The sequence below is a fragment of the Fusarium poae genome, chromosome 2 (genome assembly GCF_019609905.1).
Source record: "Fusarium poae strain DAOMC 252244 chromosome 2, whole genome shotgun sequence".
Taxonomy (NCBI): Eukaryota; Fungi; Ascomycota; class Sordariomycetes; order Hypocreales; family Nectriaceae; genus Fusarium; species Fusarium poae.
In genome coordinates this window covers 1283767-1300066 of record NC_058400.1, presented here as the reverse complement: position 1 = coordinate 1300066, position 16300 = coordinate 1283767, and the positions used below count along the sequence as shown (strand labels likewise).

Here is a 16300-nt window from a genome sequence, read left to right as displayed (position 1 = left end):
GTTGCATGAGAGTGTACAAGCGTTGACATCAATACTTTTATCTATTCATTTCTCCACTACCCGGTATCCTTCATTCCGGTGCATCTATTAAACTACTTCAGGCAATCTCCTCGATTAGACTTCGTCACTGTGCTTATACAGAATCGGGGATCTCGTTGGTAGGCTTGGGAAGAGTCTCCTCATCCCCATCCTCCACCACCGTCTCAACCCACACCCACTCTTCGGCCAGTGCTGCTTCATGGTGCTAGATTCATCGTCAGAGACACCTTCATAGATCAGCACATGCTTGACTTACCAGGTGCGCTTCACTGTGGAGGTGCATCTCGAGCTCTGGCATCGAACCAAGGTCAAAGCCGGAACACTCGAGGCCTACAGCACGACACACGAAAAGCCCTTCAAACGTCCAATCAACCTCCGTAAACTGGAGGTGGGCATGTAGGCAGCCCGTCAAATTCTGCCTGGCGTTTATAGTCGCCAGTCGAACTTTGGCGTCAATGATGGCCTTTAGCTCGGCCACTATTATAGGTTTATCAGCTTAATGCACTAGCATAGCATAAAGAAACTATTCAAAGTTCATTACTTACTGGTGAGTTCAACTTCGACAGGAGCCTCCGGAGGGGGGGTCTCAGTGGGAGGTTGATCCATGACTGGATCAGTGTCTGGCAACTCCGAACTGAGAGACTCGTCCCAATTCTTCCAGTTGGCCATTTCATCATCGTAGGTAAAACATGGGGTTGATATAATGCTATTTAAATGTCATTGTAGAGATCATAGGGTGGCGGTATAAAGAATGGTATAGGATCTCTTACAGTCAAGTCTGTTTGTGATGATGTTGCAGCGGAGTTTGCTCTAGTTGATTTAGCAATCGAGTAGAGAATATAGGCATGCACTACGCAATCACTGGATATTTTCATCTTTCCGAGAAAATAACGCCCGCATAGAATGAGTAGTGAGGAGCAGCTGGCTGGCAGCTGGCATCTACGATTGACACCTGAGAAGTAGAAAAGGAGCCAGAGGCCAAATTGCAAGCTCAACCCCAAGAGCAGCACTTGAGTCAAGAAAAAATAAGACTTCAATTGAAACCAAAATTGTAATTGTGTAGTATCTAAATGTCAGATGCTCTTTATCAACCACATCTTTCCTGGTGTTTACTTTTCGCACCCAGCTAGAGTTCCCTTCGACAACCAATGCCGCAATAATAACTGCGAGAGTACACAAGCTCGACATTAAGAGTGCTACAAGGAGAATTAGATACCTGAGTAATCCTCGACGACAACCCATGAGTTTGGGCAACGTTGACAAACGGGTACTCATCACGTGCCAAGCTTACATTTAGCATCTCCTCAATTGTGAAGCTTCTGCCAGCTGTTGACCTAACGCTGAGGCTAAGCGGCAGGGCTTAGACCACCCGTTTAAATGTGGAAATTACAGACAAGTCTTCCAATCAGAGCCCTACCAAATGAAACTTTAGTGAAGCGATCCAAGACACAACCAACACTCTCTTATTTCCGATTAATTAATGGGTATATCGCTTCTATTGAAATGCCGAATTAAATAAATATCTATATACAGAACAGTCATATTTGACAACTCCAACTCATCTTCTTTATGGTAGCTCCACCCGATCAGTATTGGCGCTCATCTCAACAGGCTTGACAGGTTGATAGTGACTGTAATTCGGGGTATTGGGGTTTTCCACTGGATGCTTGACCATGTAATCGTCAGAAACAACAGCTGGCTTTGAAGCACGGCTCTTCTTTCTTCTCCACAACCAAAATCCGACTCCGAGTCCGATGAGCACAACACCTGCTCCGATACCCACACCCAACCCAATAGGCAACGCGTTGTTGCTTCCTTCACTGCTCGAAGACGTGGTCTCGGCGGCAGATGTGTTTGTGTGTGTAACAGTCGATTGCACTGTTGAGCTGCCTGTTGCTGTGGTGGCATCGCTAATGGCCGACGTCGCTTCGTCGACTTTTGTCGCGTCTGTAGGGATCGTCGTGATGATCTTGACGGGGTCCAAGGTAAAGACTTGTGTAGAGTTGTTGCAGTCGCAACCGCCGAAACCGTAGCAGCAAAACTTGCCTGCTCCACAAGGCACAACTCCGTTTCCATTGCCTTGACATTCTGTGATACAGGTTGGGTCATCCCAGTTCTCCTCTGTACAAGAGTTTACGAAGTAGGGAGACAATGCATCCTTATTTGAAGTGACGCAGAGTCCGTTCGAGGCACATGAATCGCCTCTAGAACAGCACGACTTGATCTTGCCGCTGGGGTCGCATGCGAACTGGTCGAGGACCTCGTTCTTGTCTTCACCGAAGCAGCTCGCCATGTTGAACAGTTTTTTATATGCTGACCGAGACTTGGGTGTGAGTTTGTGTATGAATCGAGACTCGTATGAGAGAGAACTTGGTAGTTTGTTCTTGGAAAAGGAAGAAAACAAGAGCTGGGGAGAAGGATGCCGACGGCCTCAGGGGCGGAGATGTCAAGTTATCTATCGACACTCGGTACTCCGTTCTCCGTAGAAAAACACACACATGGCATCCTTCCAAAGAGTAAGCACCAGTGATACAATCCCTGTCTCTTGTTACCGCTGCGCCGCTCTCTCCGCCCTGGTAGGATAGTCAAACATGGAATGGGGCCAATGAGATGATATACCGTACGATTTCTGAACCGGGAATAGACAGGCTAGTGATTCAACTTTGCAAGGGTCCAACATACTCCAGTCTCGGTTATTTGACGGTCTGTTCGATAGGGCTGCGAGAATGTTGGGTTTGGCCGTGTAGAGTAGGTGGTGAGTTTACCCCGAGTCTGGGCCATACTATTGATTGCAACATGGCGTTACGTTCAAGAATAGTCATCAAAACTAGAAATTGAAGGAGTTGCCAAGATAAATGCGACGAGACATGCATCTGGTGGCTGTGGCTGTCGGAAGGATTCAGGATCCTTGTCAGATTGTAATTAAAGCTGAAGGATCAATCACAATAACGCCTTGCTCAAGAAAACAACCCGTACCGAATACAACCTTGTGAACAATGCGTTGAGATGTCTGTCATGAAAGTTGAGACGATGTGTCGGATATATAGAAACTAAAGAAAGACGTTTACTAACTATCAATATATTTCAGTTCAACAGTTGCACTAAAGCGGCCCGTAATCATCCCGACTTTTAGCCCCCAATGAGTGAGTGAGATGAGATGAGATGGGATGAGATCACTATTATGTGGGCATCTCCTCAAAAACAAGGATAGCTTTTTTCTCAAACAGTTGCCTCCATTTGCACTTTTATGCGCTATCTAGACTATTGACCACCCGCATGAGACAACATTGGGTTTTGTTTTTGAGCGTCGAGTTCCAGGATATACTATACCTACCTATCTAGGTACATAGGTAGTTAAAGAATCATTAGTTTTGTCCCCAGTGGAGTCAAAGTCAAGCACATACAGTAGTCTACCGTTAGAGACAACGTCTTACCGCAAGCACGCGCATCTGACAAGCAATCAAAGACAAGGACCAACGAACTAACAAAAGCTTAGCACATGACTTTATGTCAAGATTTGCAGAGCTAAGCAAACCTTGTGATGGAGCCGCATGTCAATCTACACCCACAGGAGAAACTGTCTTGGAATTACTTTGTAGGTATTTTATTAATTTAGACTTGTCAACTTAGGTACCAAAGAGAATTGCCCACCCATCAAACAGAAAGCATCTACTGAGTCTTCTTGTTCGCAATCTGCTTTCCCTGAGCAGTGTACCTCACATACGCAAAAGCACCCAGTGCACCAACGGCCAGAATAGCAGCATTGCCTACATTCCCGTATTAGCATTTGACATTCACACCTAAATAGACAAAAAAAAGATAGAGAGGGAAATACTTACTGGCTATAAACTTGCCAACACCACCAGTGACGTCTACAAGACCAGAGACGACATCACTAATGAGATTGAAAAGACCCTGAACAAAGCCAAGGACCGCCGAAAAGATGGAGTGGATGACGGCGTAGATGGTGTTGACTACTGAAGCGAGAAGCTCGTAGATGGAGGCGAAGAAGTTGTTGATAGCGCTGGTGATGGCCATTTTGAATGAGTTGAGTTGAGTTGAGTTGAGTTAGGGTAGGTAATTTGTTGATGAGGATATGTTGAGAGGAAAAGAATGGTCTTGGCTCCTTTATAAACGTCAGCCTTACTCTAATACTTTATAAATCTTGTTCCTGGATTTTTTAAAAAGTCGTGACGTCGTCACGTCATGCTGAGATGGAAAGGCTCAAAAGACAAAGTAAGTAAGTGCATGTGACGTCACCCCGGGGATATATCTATGGGTGAAACCATGAACCACGCGACACGAATAGAGAAGGTGTTTTTGCGACAAGTATTGCGTCTTTATGAGGTAAGGTCACAATATTGGAGGATAAGAGTCACGGGATGGTATCTGAGCTGAAAAAGGTCATGACATGTGACTTGATCGTTGAAGCAGTTGGTCGAGACAATGCAGGAACTTGACGTTCAGGTGATCTTGTTTCCAGTTTAAGCATAACCAGAGACTTTATCTAGATGTTGCAAATGAATAAACTTTAATAAACACAACTGCTGCGCACATTGTCAGTCACCTTCAGCTCCGAGGGCACAAGAGATGACAAAGTAGTCATTCAACGCCGATTTCGTTCACTCTTAGTTGTGTATTTGATGTACTTATGATCCTTTCAGCGTAGAGATGAAACAAAAGACTCTTCTGTTCCTTCTACTGTATTAATGTACCCCCGTGCCGTTGCTCTATAACAAGTGAACCTCCGGTCTTGCACCCGTATTTGTGGATCTGGCCGTTCCCGAGGTTCATACATTGCGGCCCAGATATTGTTGGTTCCTCCAAGGAGAGGAAATAAATAGGAAAGACAATACTTCAAAAGATTCATAGATCAATGCCGCTCCATTTAAGGCAAGACCCAAATTTGCAGTTATGCCAAGACCAGGCTATCATAATCCTCAGTCACAGCACACTCAACAACCCATCGATAGTCATTATATATCGTAAATTCGTTAGTAATATAGATGTTTCCATCAAAGATTCCCATACCCAACAATGTGTCTAAGTCTTTCCAGAATAAAAATATACCCATCAAATATACACCCAAAAGTCCTTATATATATCCAACGTATACTGACAAATTCGGTTTACACGCTCATTAGCCATCAAGGCGGTTTCGTTCCCTTGTTTATGTTCTTTTCCCAATTTCGTAGTCGTCACAGGCTTGTCTCGTATATGACATTCCGTTCAAGTGAGAGTAGCAAACATGGCCCGCATGAGCTTAGGGGGAGGACCTGTGCAGCCGAGTCAGCCACACGTTTTTCAATAACTTCAGAAACAAATGCGCACCTCTAACGGTACTTAGGTACGCTAATGGCCATCCTACCTTTCTTGTCCTTCTCGATACGAGGAGGTTTACGGTGCAGAACTTCCTTCTCAACACGTTCTTCCCTGATGACCAGCTGGCCGTCGGGTAGACGCTCAGCGCGAACGAGTTCGCCGCCGGTGGAGTGGCCTCGAGGTCGGTGTGTCAGCTCACGCTCGAGATCCTTAATCTCCCTTCGAATGTCTTTGCGGCTTCGGGATTTCGAGCGGGTTCGAACGACAAGCTCTTCAGGGTGGTGGTGGTGATGATAACTATCCCGGTAGTAAGAGTCGTAGCTTGACATTGAAGTCATGGTTCGGGATGGCGAAACGTCTCGAATGACAGTTTCCTCGTAGTCATACACAGACTGTTGAGGAGGGGGGCCCATCGGGGGAGCAGCCATCGGAGGAGGCCCTGCAGGAGGGGGTCCTGGTTGGTAGAAAGCGGGAGGTACTGGCTGAGCCATCTGAGGAGGGGGAGGCTGGTAGTAAATAGGTGGTGGCGCAGGAGTAGGCATTGGCATAGGCTGAGGAGGTGCCTGTTGAGCGGGAGGAGGAACTGGAGTTGCCTGGACCGGAGGCATAGGAGTAGGCGGTTCCTGAGCGGGAGGAGGAGGAGTCTTTGCTGGTGGTGGTTCAGGAGTAGGCTCCCTCACTGTCTCTGGAGGTGCAGGCAAAGCAGCTGTGGGTGCCTTGGGTTCTCGAGAAGCAGCAATTTCAGCCTCGACTGTTCATCGTTAGTCAAGTTCAGAAACAATGCACGAAACACATACCCTTTTTGTAATCCTCGCTGACCTTGAGCAGTTCGTCAATATTGTCTTGGCCAAGAGCCTTTTGAACAATGATTGTGGTACCCTGTACAATGTTAGTCGCTGAAATCAGAAATGGACGCTTGAACAAACCTCTTCAAAGAATGGGTATCCAAGATCGATAAGAGCTCGCTTGGAAACAAGCTTGGCTGGAATGCGAGTCTTGCCCTTCTTGGGATACTCGCTTCTCACTGTAGTGCCTCCACTGCTGCTGGAGGAACGGCTGGAAGACGCGGAAGAGTAGGAGCTGCTTCGGACAGAGCGAGTTCGAGTTGAGCGCGACTCGCGGCTACGGTCACGGTCACGACCACGACCGCGGCTCTTGCGGGATCGAGTATACTCTCTCTCACGAACACGTTCAGGCATGGATCGAAAGTCTTCGTCGCCGTAATAGTCGGGCTCGGCGATCTTAATGTCATCATAATGCTCGTCGTTGTATCTCCTAGGGGGTGGCAGTCCCCGGCTCTTGGGCAGAGGAATGGGCTGATAAGGAGGAGGTCTGTAATCTTCTCGAGGATCTCGAGGACGAACGTCTTCGCGGCGAGCGGGAGCTGGGTATTCCTCGCGGTGGTCGAGGAATCTTGGTCGGCGGTCATAAGTGTCAAGAGATGATTGTCTGCGGAGGAAGCCGGGTCGACGAGGAGGAGATTCACGGCGAGGATAGTCTCGCTCTCTTTCTCTCTCTAGGACATCAGTTCGGCGAGCCCAAGGAGGAGGAGCCTCTCGATCTCTCTCGCGCTCTCGCTGGAGCTGAGGAGGATATCGAGGGTCATCTGGGTAGCGACGATCACGGCCCATGTCGTCTTCATCATAATAACCGCGACCAGGTCGACGGTCATATCGCTCATCTGAATGGTCGCGAGGTCGAGTGCTGCGTGTGTATGAAGCTCCATCATCGTCAGGACGGCCTCGGGACATGCGCTCAAAGCGGTCGCGATCCCAGCGTTCGCCAGCCATTATGAATGAATGAATGAATGAATGTGTACTGTAGATTTGTGTGATTTGTGACTATGGCTGCCAAGAGCAGACCAAAACGTATATAAAGGCTAGTCGTATGTGTGCCAGCCCGGTGATGATGGCGTCTTTTATCGTTTGGGTATCGAGGAGAATAAAGATGAAGAGAAGAAAGGGAGGAAATGTACTGGAGGGTGGGCGGGATAAGTGACTTGATGAGAGGAGTGGGTGGACGACCCAAGATGGAGGGTGATGGCCATGGCTGATGACGTTGACAGGTCAAGACTTGACCCCGCTTGTCGAGACGAGACATCCCATTTCCAGGGCCGAACGAGGCTTAGTGGAGAATTCGCACTTCCACTGGCCGTCTTAGCGGCTTGTGACTTCCGCTACATACAATTACAGGGGACAGAAGGGACAGGAAGAGCCCTGAAGGTTTTATCGTTGGGCCGTTCAGGTGATGACGACCTGTGATGATAGAAGATGGACCCTTGATTGATTCCGAGACAGAGGGAGACACATGATAGGTAGTACGACATGACGGAGACAAGACTCGACCGGCATTATTGTCGAGTTGAAACGTTACGTACTGTACTCTTTTTACACAAAGAAACTCCCGCTCCTCTCCTCTCCTCTTCTCAGCCCACCACCACCAAAGACGCTTCGGAGGTCTCGACGCCCAAGCACAAACCAAGTGGGCCGGCACCTCCAAAAGCCGGTTATGGCAGCTAAAATGCAGGGACTGGGATTATTGAGGTTTATAGCTGATAAAATGCAAAATTGATATTTACAACAGGAAAATGATGATTAAATGGAGTGTTAAGTTCTAGAGTTGTATTCACCAAGACGATGATCATCATCATCACGTGGACCATACCATAAGTTGCTGTTCTAAAAATGGCATCTTCCTCCATTTCTCCATCTTGATGATAAACATGATAAACTGGACAATCACACAGGTTTCTCAACCTGCAGGGTCCTCCCCTGAAATGGGTGGACTAAACTCGAATTCTTTCTTGTCGGCTTTGCTAGTGTCCAACGGAATAGGCCGTGTCTTTGTCTTTACCACTGTTGGGTGATACCATTAATACAGGTGCCCTTAAAAAGCTGACAGGCAACAAGATTTGGAAATTCCAATCATCAATTACCTACCGTCTGTGCGAGTACGGATACAAAAATCAGGCTCGCTGACTATATTGCAACCAAAATAACAAACTTGCTGAGAGAGTCTTTCTCAACTCTGACTCGTTCAGACTAGATCCATCCTTGAAGCAAAGTTGCAGTGCTAAAAGCAAGGACCTTTTTCTCTTCTCTTGGTTCCAGGGAGGGGAGGGGATGTTTTCTGTACGATGACGTCGCACTCGTCTCCACTAAACCAGACCAATCATTCTATCTCTCACACGTGAAATCTTGGAAACATGAAAGATCCCCAGAAGTGATCATCATGAATACTTCGGCTGGATCCGATTATATGGCAAAGTAAATTGGGTATTGACCTCTTTCTTTGTTTCTCGGTACCTGATCAACATCATCCGTCCTTCTGGAGTCTCGATCTTTAATCTTCCGACAACCAACCTCGATGGGGGACCCCTGTTCAGCTCGCCTTACCCTCTTCTTTGTGCCTTGGTCCACTAATTACTCACTCTCCAAATGCCCTGCATGCCAACTCAGTTTCTACTCTTTTGTTCCACCTTTTCCTTCATATTCTCAACGGCCGTCTTGTAGTAGCGCTTCCTCACGGTCCATGTCTCAGATGTTGTTGGCCGACAGTCGCTCAACTAGACTGTGATAACGAGGATATCCTTGCTTACTCTTTCAGCACGAGTCCATTTACGAGTGTCTCAACTTTTCTTTGTTCAAGAGTGGATTTACAGACTTTGAGTGATCAGAGTATTGTACGTCGAATCGGTCATTATGAACATCACCTCAAATTTTTTGTAACCTCGATCGGGTTCTATGTATGTGATGCAGTCAATTACTCATGGTATCCTAGAACCAAATACTCCAAAAACTATCATATCATGTCCAATCAGCAACTCATGGAAACAGCCTGGGCAAACAGAGCGTACGTGTCAGCATGATTAATGTTCTGCTCAGCTGTCAAGCTCCTGAGGAAACTGTATCCGTAACCACCAAAGTCCGACGTGCCCTTGATTTGATTCAAATGTGTCATCTCATGCAAGTTGGTGTTACCCTTATCCTGACCATGACAATTCGTCGTCGTAGCCGGCAGACGATCAAAGTACAAGTCACAGTATGACATGTAGTTACCGTTGGGAACAGTATACGCGAGAATACCATTCTTGCACGCGCCGTACACGTCGCTGCAGTAGTAGCGCATCTCCCCGGAATCAATGGTCCCGCACGCCGCAGTGATCTTGGCAAACACGTCGGCCACGGTGGCTCGCGTCGCGGCATCGGATCTCTTAAAGTACTCGTCCATCTTGTCGGCGGGGCCGTTGGCGGCTGCTTGTTGGGCGGCCGCGGCTTGGCTAACGCATTGTGATAGAGCTGCTTGGGTCACTGCGAACCTGTCACCGTTGCAGTCGCTCTGGACCTGAGCTCGTTTGCTGTGGTAGGCTGTGCGGACGGAAAAGGCTTGCGGGCCGTCGACTTCGGCATCGAGTTGGTTGGACCAGAATGGTATAGAGCCGACTAGCTCTGTGGTGTTTTCCTCGGCGTAGGATAGGACGCCAGATGAGAGGACGCTGAACTTGCCGCCGGCGGAAAGATCGTGGAATTCAGCAATGTCAAGGCTCGTTTCGTAGGATCCGCCTGCGGGGATGGTCTGGAAAGCGGTGTCGTCAAGCAAAGAGGTGTCGATAGAGAGGTAAATGCCGTCAAAGGGGACAGGCTTTTTCACTGTTTGGTGTTAGTAATGTTCAAGTTGAGATCGACAATGAGGGGTTGGAAGATGATATTAGGCAGGTTTCATCTCATAAGTGCCCAAATATTTGATACCGTGATCAACTTGATACTCGATGAATTTACCAGCCACCATCATCTATCCCGCATTCAAGATTCTTACCAGCAGTAGCACTAAAGTCACTAGCAGAGTAAACCTGAACCCTCTCAACAGGAGCATCATCAAGAAATGTTCCAAGCCTGAGAAGCTTCAAGTTTCGACTACCATTATTCGTAACGACAGCCTTGACCTTTGAGTTGCCCTGCAGCTCAAGCTCGACGTTTAAAGGTGTAGGAGCGCGCCCACCAGTCAGGGGCACAGCAGTAGCCAAAGAGGCAAAAGCAAGACCAGCAAGCCACTTCATAATGAACGATGGACCAGATCGCACTAAAAAGGGGAATTAAAGAGTGGAAAGAAAAGAAAATGAATGAGTGAATGAAAATTAATAAAATAAAAATGAATGAACTTGAACTTGGAGAGCAGCTGTGAAAGAAGAGGGACACTAAAGCATTGCGTGATGTCGATGAGTACTTATAAATGAGTCTGGTACATAGTATTGATGAGTTTCAGCCTGGTTCTGGGGGCAGGGGCATGGGACGATTGCCCATCTTTAAGCTTGAGCCTGGGGGTTAATGCCCGTGGGTTAGTAGTATCAAGGATTCGTTTCGGGGCGTTGTGGTTGCTCAATTTGTTTGACACAGAAGTTGTCGTTATTATCCTTGGCGATTCATTAACATGGCATTAATTCTCCGAGACAGCGGGAAGATGAGTGTAACTAGACTCACTCTTCCTCTGCTTACCTATGGAATTATAGACTCTTGAATGCAGATTTACTGAGATATCTCACATTAAATTGACTTGAATCATCGATCCATCTCTTCAGATCAAAAATAACTAAATTATCAAAGGATCAAGTGCCGGTCCGGGCGTCATGCCCAAATCGCCTGTCTCACCTTAAGCCGAAACACAGATTGTAGCATCGTCACAAGGATGAGGGCGTGACCCCACCAAGAAAAAAGGAACATGTCAGAATTTGAGTCTAAACAACAAGAGTTGCGAAATTTAGATCGGATAAATTCTTCAATGGTATTAAAGATCGTATTAAGATAACAAGGTTGACCTGTTCAACAAGGGAGATTGTACTTGGCATTGTCGGGTATGAGTGTAAGTTAGTTATTCGGGAGATTGAGAGTGCTTGTCAAACAGATTGAAGATCGAGTCGTAAGCTGGGTTGACAAGAAGTGAAAGTCTGGAGATGATACTCGTCATAGAGTGTCTGGATTAATGGTCTCTTGTGCTCACGCTAGCCAAGTTGTCTGACCCTTGATACTTGTTTGTGCAGGCACGTGGATGCCAGAGATGGTTGAGGCTGGTCAATATAGCTACTTTGCCGAGACGGACAATCTGGGGGTTGTATCAAATTGATCAATCTTCCGGTGATTGTTCAATGTAGTTAACATTTGCGGAACGCTGAGGACACAGAGCGCACACCTCGTACCGTCCTCGATATTGACTGACTCGAATTGCACGTTGACTTAACTCAATTAATGAGATTGGGCGACACAACCTTTGAGTGTTTGCCTTTGCAGTCCAACAGGTCGACAACTCAACACCAGGTCCACGGTATCTTCATGGTCATCCCTCGAGTGCCTACTCGTGCAACTCTTTCTTTCCTATCACATGGCCTCAAACTGTCTCCGTGTGCAAGTATGTCGTGATATTTCCCAACGAGGAAAGGTCCTGGGTCGGGATAAGACCTGAGTCAAATCCACCAGAGTCAAGTTCAAGAATCTGATCTGTTCAACGTGTCCGAGCTGTTCCCCTTGAACAAGCCTGCATGGAGGGCAGCAAACATTCCCTACTTTATGTATAAGACTGGGTTGTAACACATTACCCCATGCACACTGACGAAGGTGAGCTTGAATGACTTTGATGTTGCCTCTGCTTTTGCGGTCATAGCCCGAGCAACTGCAACTATTTTTCTATCCATGTTTCATATAAGTTGAGAATACCATGAAGTGCCAATTTACAGAACCAACACCTGTGCTTTGGTACTTCAATGGTGTATCAGCGCAGAGGCCTCCTTTGCTGCAAGTCACCTGCCCAAGATCTGAGCGATTATCTGTGCGCGCGGTAGCTCACTATACCCGAGAAGATCAGCGAATACAATTTTGAGTGTTGGTGCCTATCAGGGTACATCTTTATAGTTAGATCTCAATTGCGGTCGAAGGAGAAGTGTATTGTCGGTAGATGTCGGACACGATGGCCTGGGAAGTCGATAAATGGTCAGCAAGAGTTAAGTGCATGAGAAAGAAGAAACTACTTTGGATCAGAGTTGAGGCCATTCAGAGCATGGGGATATATACATGGTTAGTGAAGACGATTGCCTCATGTGTCGCTTAGGAGGTCAAGTTTTGGGATGGCTGTGAGGAACGTCAATCTTTGCCAACAACAATAATACAGAGTATCCCAATCTTGAATCAAAGAGAAGAGAGAGTTGACCGAACAAAGAGAAAACTTGACAAGAAAACTTGACTGAATCGCCAAAAGAAAATAACATTCAGTCCATCTGGCAAAAAATTGATCACGCTGGGGATCGAACCCAGAATCTTCTGATTCGTAGTCAGACGCCTTGCCATTGGGCCACGCGACCTCGTCTTATTATTGATTTGCTTTTTCAAATGTGAGTATACAGACCCCTGTCAATGTGTCTTCTTCCCGACTTCAGCTCGCGTAGGTATGAAGCACATCACCTGTTCAGTTAGACCCCAGCAAAGGGTACCATTTGATCAAAGCGCATTCGATAAACTAAAAAAATCGTTAACTCTAATAGCGCAGACCCGTTGAGGAATCATGAGCCTTTTAGTATCCGATAGTTCAGCTGGTCTAATATAGAATAGGTGATATCACAAGAAGCAGAATGGTTTTCAGCTCGCTCTCCTTTTTTAAAAGGGAGGATCCATCTATCTAGTATCTTAGTAGTGTACATCCCAGTAAGCGGCGCAGTAATTCACGTGAGATGAAATGAATTGAATGCCATGCAGATGAACGAACCCCTGGATTCTCTGTTTCTTCTCGTTGTTGACTTATTACAGTTGCATTCTTTCTCACTCTCCCTTGAATACCCAAACGGTTGGGTCCCCGTTTTTTGAAGTTATTTTGATGGGACGTATTTAACCTTATAATCTTTTCTTTACTTTCATCTCACAACCAACGTCTGTTCCTTCTCTTTATACTCAAGACGTTGACTGAAACAACAATCCCTTGTTCTTTTATCATCACTCACTCACTACCTACTTGACGTTACTTCAACACATCACTCATCTCACCAAAAAAACAAAAATGGCTTCTCCAGTTCTACGTCTATTTCTAGGCGTATTAGCAGCCATAATCTTCATCGCCATCTTTACACCCACAGAATCAGTCACATCAGTAACGCAATCATTCACAACACCTCTAGCGCTACGCAATCTTGAGGTTATCATTCAACAAGAGGAAAAGAACCCTGTTCTCATGCGCACAGCTGTGAAAAACAACAATGATCACCCAGTCACCATTCTTAACTACGGCTCACCGTTGGATGCTCTAGCTATTCAAATGGGTACGCTGTACATCACCCCCAAAGGCGACAGTGAGCCTTTGGAAATTCTGCAAATTGAATCTTCCAGATTGTGGCCACCTCTAGAAGATGCCCTAGTTGAGATTGGACCTGGTCAAACAGCTATTTGGGAATCTACACTCCAAGAACCTGTTGTTCCTATGGACAATGTATTTGAGGGAGCGACGGTTCAATTAAAGGGGACGTGGATTGCTGTGTGGCCGCGAGAAAAGGAGGGTATTGATCCCAGTGAACTTGAAGAAGGTACACCCATCAATGGAACTCTAACGGGTTCTTACAAGTCGAACATCATTGATATCGAAGTGAAATAGACATTGGTCTATTTGCTTGCGGGCGTTTAGGGTACGAATTACTGGGTCATGGGCTGGAATTGTTATTGATGGCGGGTTAATGGGGGTAGCGAAACTGTTCAAGGGAGATAGAGCGGTGAAAAAAGAAATGTTTCCAGTAGATATAACTAACACAAATAATAATGCACGCATTCCAGCTGTTGGTTGCCCTGCTTTTTGTTCTGCAAGCCTTCTGCAAGCCTTCTGCAAGCCTTCTGCAAGCCACGTTGATTACCCTGCAGGGGTTCAGATGGACGAATTTTACGGGACGACATGAAGAATACAACAAAACATGCATATTCAACAGAATCTATTGGAAATCAGATACCATGTTATTTGAGACTATATTGCCAAGAAATTGTAGATCAGCTGATCAGCTTAGGAAATCTTGGGGATTCGTGATCAACCCACTTACCAACAAATCATGCCCTTTCCTGTTCCACTTTGAGAGTACTAATACGAATACATTAACCAAGAATGCGCCAAGTACTATACTTTTAACATGATGATAAGCTTATCGGATACTTTATCGTGACGGTTTAGTTCCATCATACTTCACTATCTCAGACAAAACACTCATCCCGATTTCATCAAGATCAAGATGCACACACAAACATACAGAGCGCTCCAATAGACATATAATTCTTCGATTCAAAAGCTTACAACACTTCTAGATACTTTTATTCAATAACCTTTACTATAACAAATCTACTCCCGCACAAACAATCCAGCCATACCCATACCAGTACCAACACACATACTAACAACACCAACCTCACCACCATCCCTCTTCAACCCATGCAAAAGCGTACTCGTCATTCTCGCTCCAGTAGCGCCAAGAGGATGTCCAAGAGCAATAGCACCACCATCAGGATTCACCTTTTCCTTTGCCCACGCATCCTCAAGTCCCAACTCCCTCACGCAGTGCAGAGCTTGGCTCGCAAACGCTTCGTTAATCTCCCATCGCGAAACATCCTCGTTGGTTAAACCGACTTGGTTCAATAGCTTGGGGATTGCGAGGGCGGGTCCAATACCCATCTCATCGGGATCACAGCCAACTGTCACGGCAGAAACGAATTTACCAATGATTTGATCTTGGAGACCTAACGCGGTGGCGGTGCTTCGGCGCATGAGAAATGTAGCTGCTGCACCATCGGAGACTTGGCTTGAGTTTCCAGCTGTTGAAGTTCCGTCTGCTTTGAAAGCGGGCTTGAGCTTGGTAAGAGCCTCAATAGTAACACCCTCACGGATACCATCATCTGCGGTAACAGTGATGCGCTTCTCCTCGCCGACCTTGTTACCCTGCTTATCAACCTCCTGGAACCTCGTCTCAACAGGAACAATCTCCTCAGCGAAACGACCCTCACTTCGTGCACGAGCAGCTCGTCGGTGAGATTCAACAGCCATGGCATCCTGATCCGCTCTCGAAACACCATACCGACTAGCAACGTTCTCCGACGTCAAGCCCATAGGCATAATACAATCCCGCGCATGATGATTCTCCGACTCTTTCAGTTCAGGCCATACATCAACGGGAATAGCTCTAGACCCGTAATTCCTCGTCATGCTCTCCATACCAGCCGCGATACCAGAGTCAATCATACCAGTCTGAATCTGACCCGACACAGCCGCAATAGCTTGCAAAGAACTTGAGCATGCGCGATTGACGGTGTACAAGCTGGTAGTGTTTTTAAAACCGACGTGGTTGAGAGCCATGCGTGCTGCTTTGGAGCCGCCGAGTTCCGAAAGGACAACACCGACGGCGACATCGTCGACGGGTGCTTCGGGGTGAGCTTTCAGTGTAGCTTTGAGAACACTGGCGAGAAGTTCCTCTGGGTATGCATCCTTCAATTGACCCTTATAAGAGCGACAAATAGGAGTACGGACAGAAGAAAGAATGACAGTGTCAGAGGGAGATTTGGCGAGAACGCTTGACAGGCCTTTGTGGAGGCGGGCCGACATTTTGAAGCTAGTGATGAATCTGGGGTAATGATGGAGTAGAGAGGTAAAGAGTATCAAGAATGTTTTTGTTTGTATAGAGGATGATGACTGATTGATAATAGAGAAAAGGGAGGATAAAAGATTCCCAAGATGAAGAGAGAGAATGAGATGAGTCGGTGTTAAAAGAATAAGGAAGGCCGGGTAAGTAAATACCCCCCCAACTTCTGATGGTCTTGTCTTCACCGGCCGAATTCCGGATGGCTCCCCACCGGAGGGTGGATCATGGAACGGATCGGCTTCTGTGTCGGCTGTTGCCCGCAGCGCAGAGTGGTCGGGTAAGAGATCCCGATTAAATTGT

General features: G+C 46.7%; 7 protein-coding genes and 1 non-coding gene across 8 annotated transcripts; 1 reads left to right on the top strand and 7 right to left on the bottom strand.

The window, feature by feature from the left end:
* Positions 1–133: 133 nt before the first annotated feature.
* Positions 134–645, bottom strand: FPOAC1_004359 (uncharacterized protein; the record flags this gene model as incomplete). The annotated part of the gene is made up of 3 exons (XM_044848909.1): positions 134–244; positions 296–516; positions 585–645. 3 exons carry the CDS (start codon positions 643–645, stop codon positions 134–136), a joined length of 393 nt encoding a protein of 130 aa, XP_044707619.1.
* Positions 646–1606: 961 nt separating this feature from the next.
* Positions 1607–2332, bottom strand: FPOAC1_004358 (uncharacterized protein; the record flags this gene model as incomplete). Its single annotated transcript, XM_044848908.1, has 1 exon — positions 1607–2332. One exon carries the CDS (start codon positions 2330–2332, stop codon positions 1607–1609), a length of 726 nt encoding a protein of 241 aa, XP_044707618.1.
* A 1376-nt stretch (positions 2333–3708) lies between these two features.
* Positions 3709–4077, bottom strand: FPOAC1_004357 (uncharacterized protein; the record flags this gene model as incomplete). The annotated part of the gene is made up of 2 exons (XM_044848907.1): positions 3709–3806; positions 3879–4077. The coding sequence occupies 2 exons, from the start codon at positions 4075–4077 to the stop codon at positions 3709–3711; spliced, it is 297 nt and encodes a 98-aa protein (XP_044707617.1).
* A 1191-nt stretch (positions 4078–5268) lies between these two features.
* On the bottom strand, positions 5269–7151 carry FPOAC1_004356 (uncharacterized protein; the record flags this gene model as incomplete). Its single annotated transcript, XM_044848906.1, has 4 exons — positions 5269–5315; positions 5408–6112; positions 6159–6240; positions 6288–7151. The coding sequence occupies 4 exons, from the start codon at positions 7149–7151 to the stop codon at positions 5269–5271; spliced, it is 1698 nt and encodes a 565-aa protein (XP_044707616.1).
* A 2026-nt stretch (positions 7152–9177) lies between these two features.
* Positions 9178–10417, bottom strand: FPOAC1_004355 (uncharacterized protein; the record flags this gene model as incomplete). Its single annotated transcript, XM_044848905.1, has 2 exons — positions 9178–10010; positions 10177–10417. 2 exons carry the CDS (start codon positions 10415–10417, stop codon positions 9178–9180), a joined length of 1074 nt encoding a protein of 357 aa, XP_044707615.1.
* A 2217-nt stretch (positions 10418–12634) lies between these two features.
* FPOAC1_004354 lies at positions 12635–12706 on the bottom strand. Its single transcript has one exon. It is a non-coding gene; the product is annotated as a tRNA-Arg (tRNA).
* Positions 12707–13395: 689 nt separating this feature from the next.
* Positions 13396–13983, top strand: FPOAC1_004353 (uncharacterized protein; the record flags this gene model as incomplete). Its single annotated transcript, XM_044848904.1, has 1 exon — positions 13396–13983. One exon carries the CDS (start codon positions 13396–13398, stop codon positions 13981–13983), a length of 588 nt encoding a protein of 195 aa, XP_044707614.1.
* Positions 13984–14709: 726 nt separating this feature from the next.
* Positions 14710–15963, bottom strand: FPOAC1_004352 (uncharacterized protein; the record flags this gene model as incomplete). The annotated part of the gene is made up of 1 exon (XM_044848903.1): positions 14710–15963. One exon carries the CDS (start codon positions 15961–15963, stop codon positions 14710–14712), a length of 1254 nt encoding a protein of 417 aa, XP_044707613.1.
* Between the last annotated feature and the right edge of the window lie 337 nt (positions 15964–16300).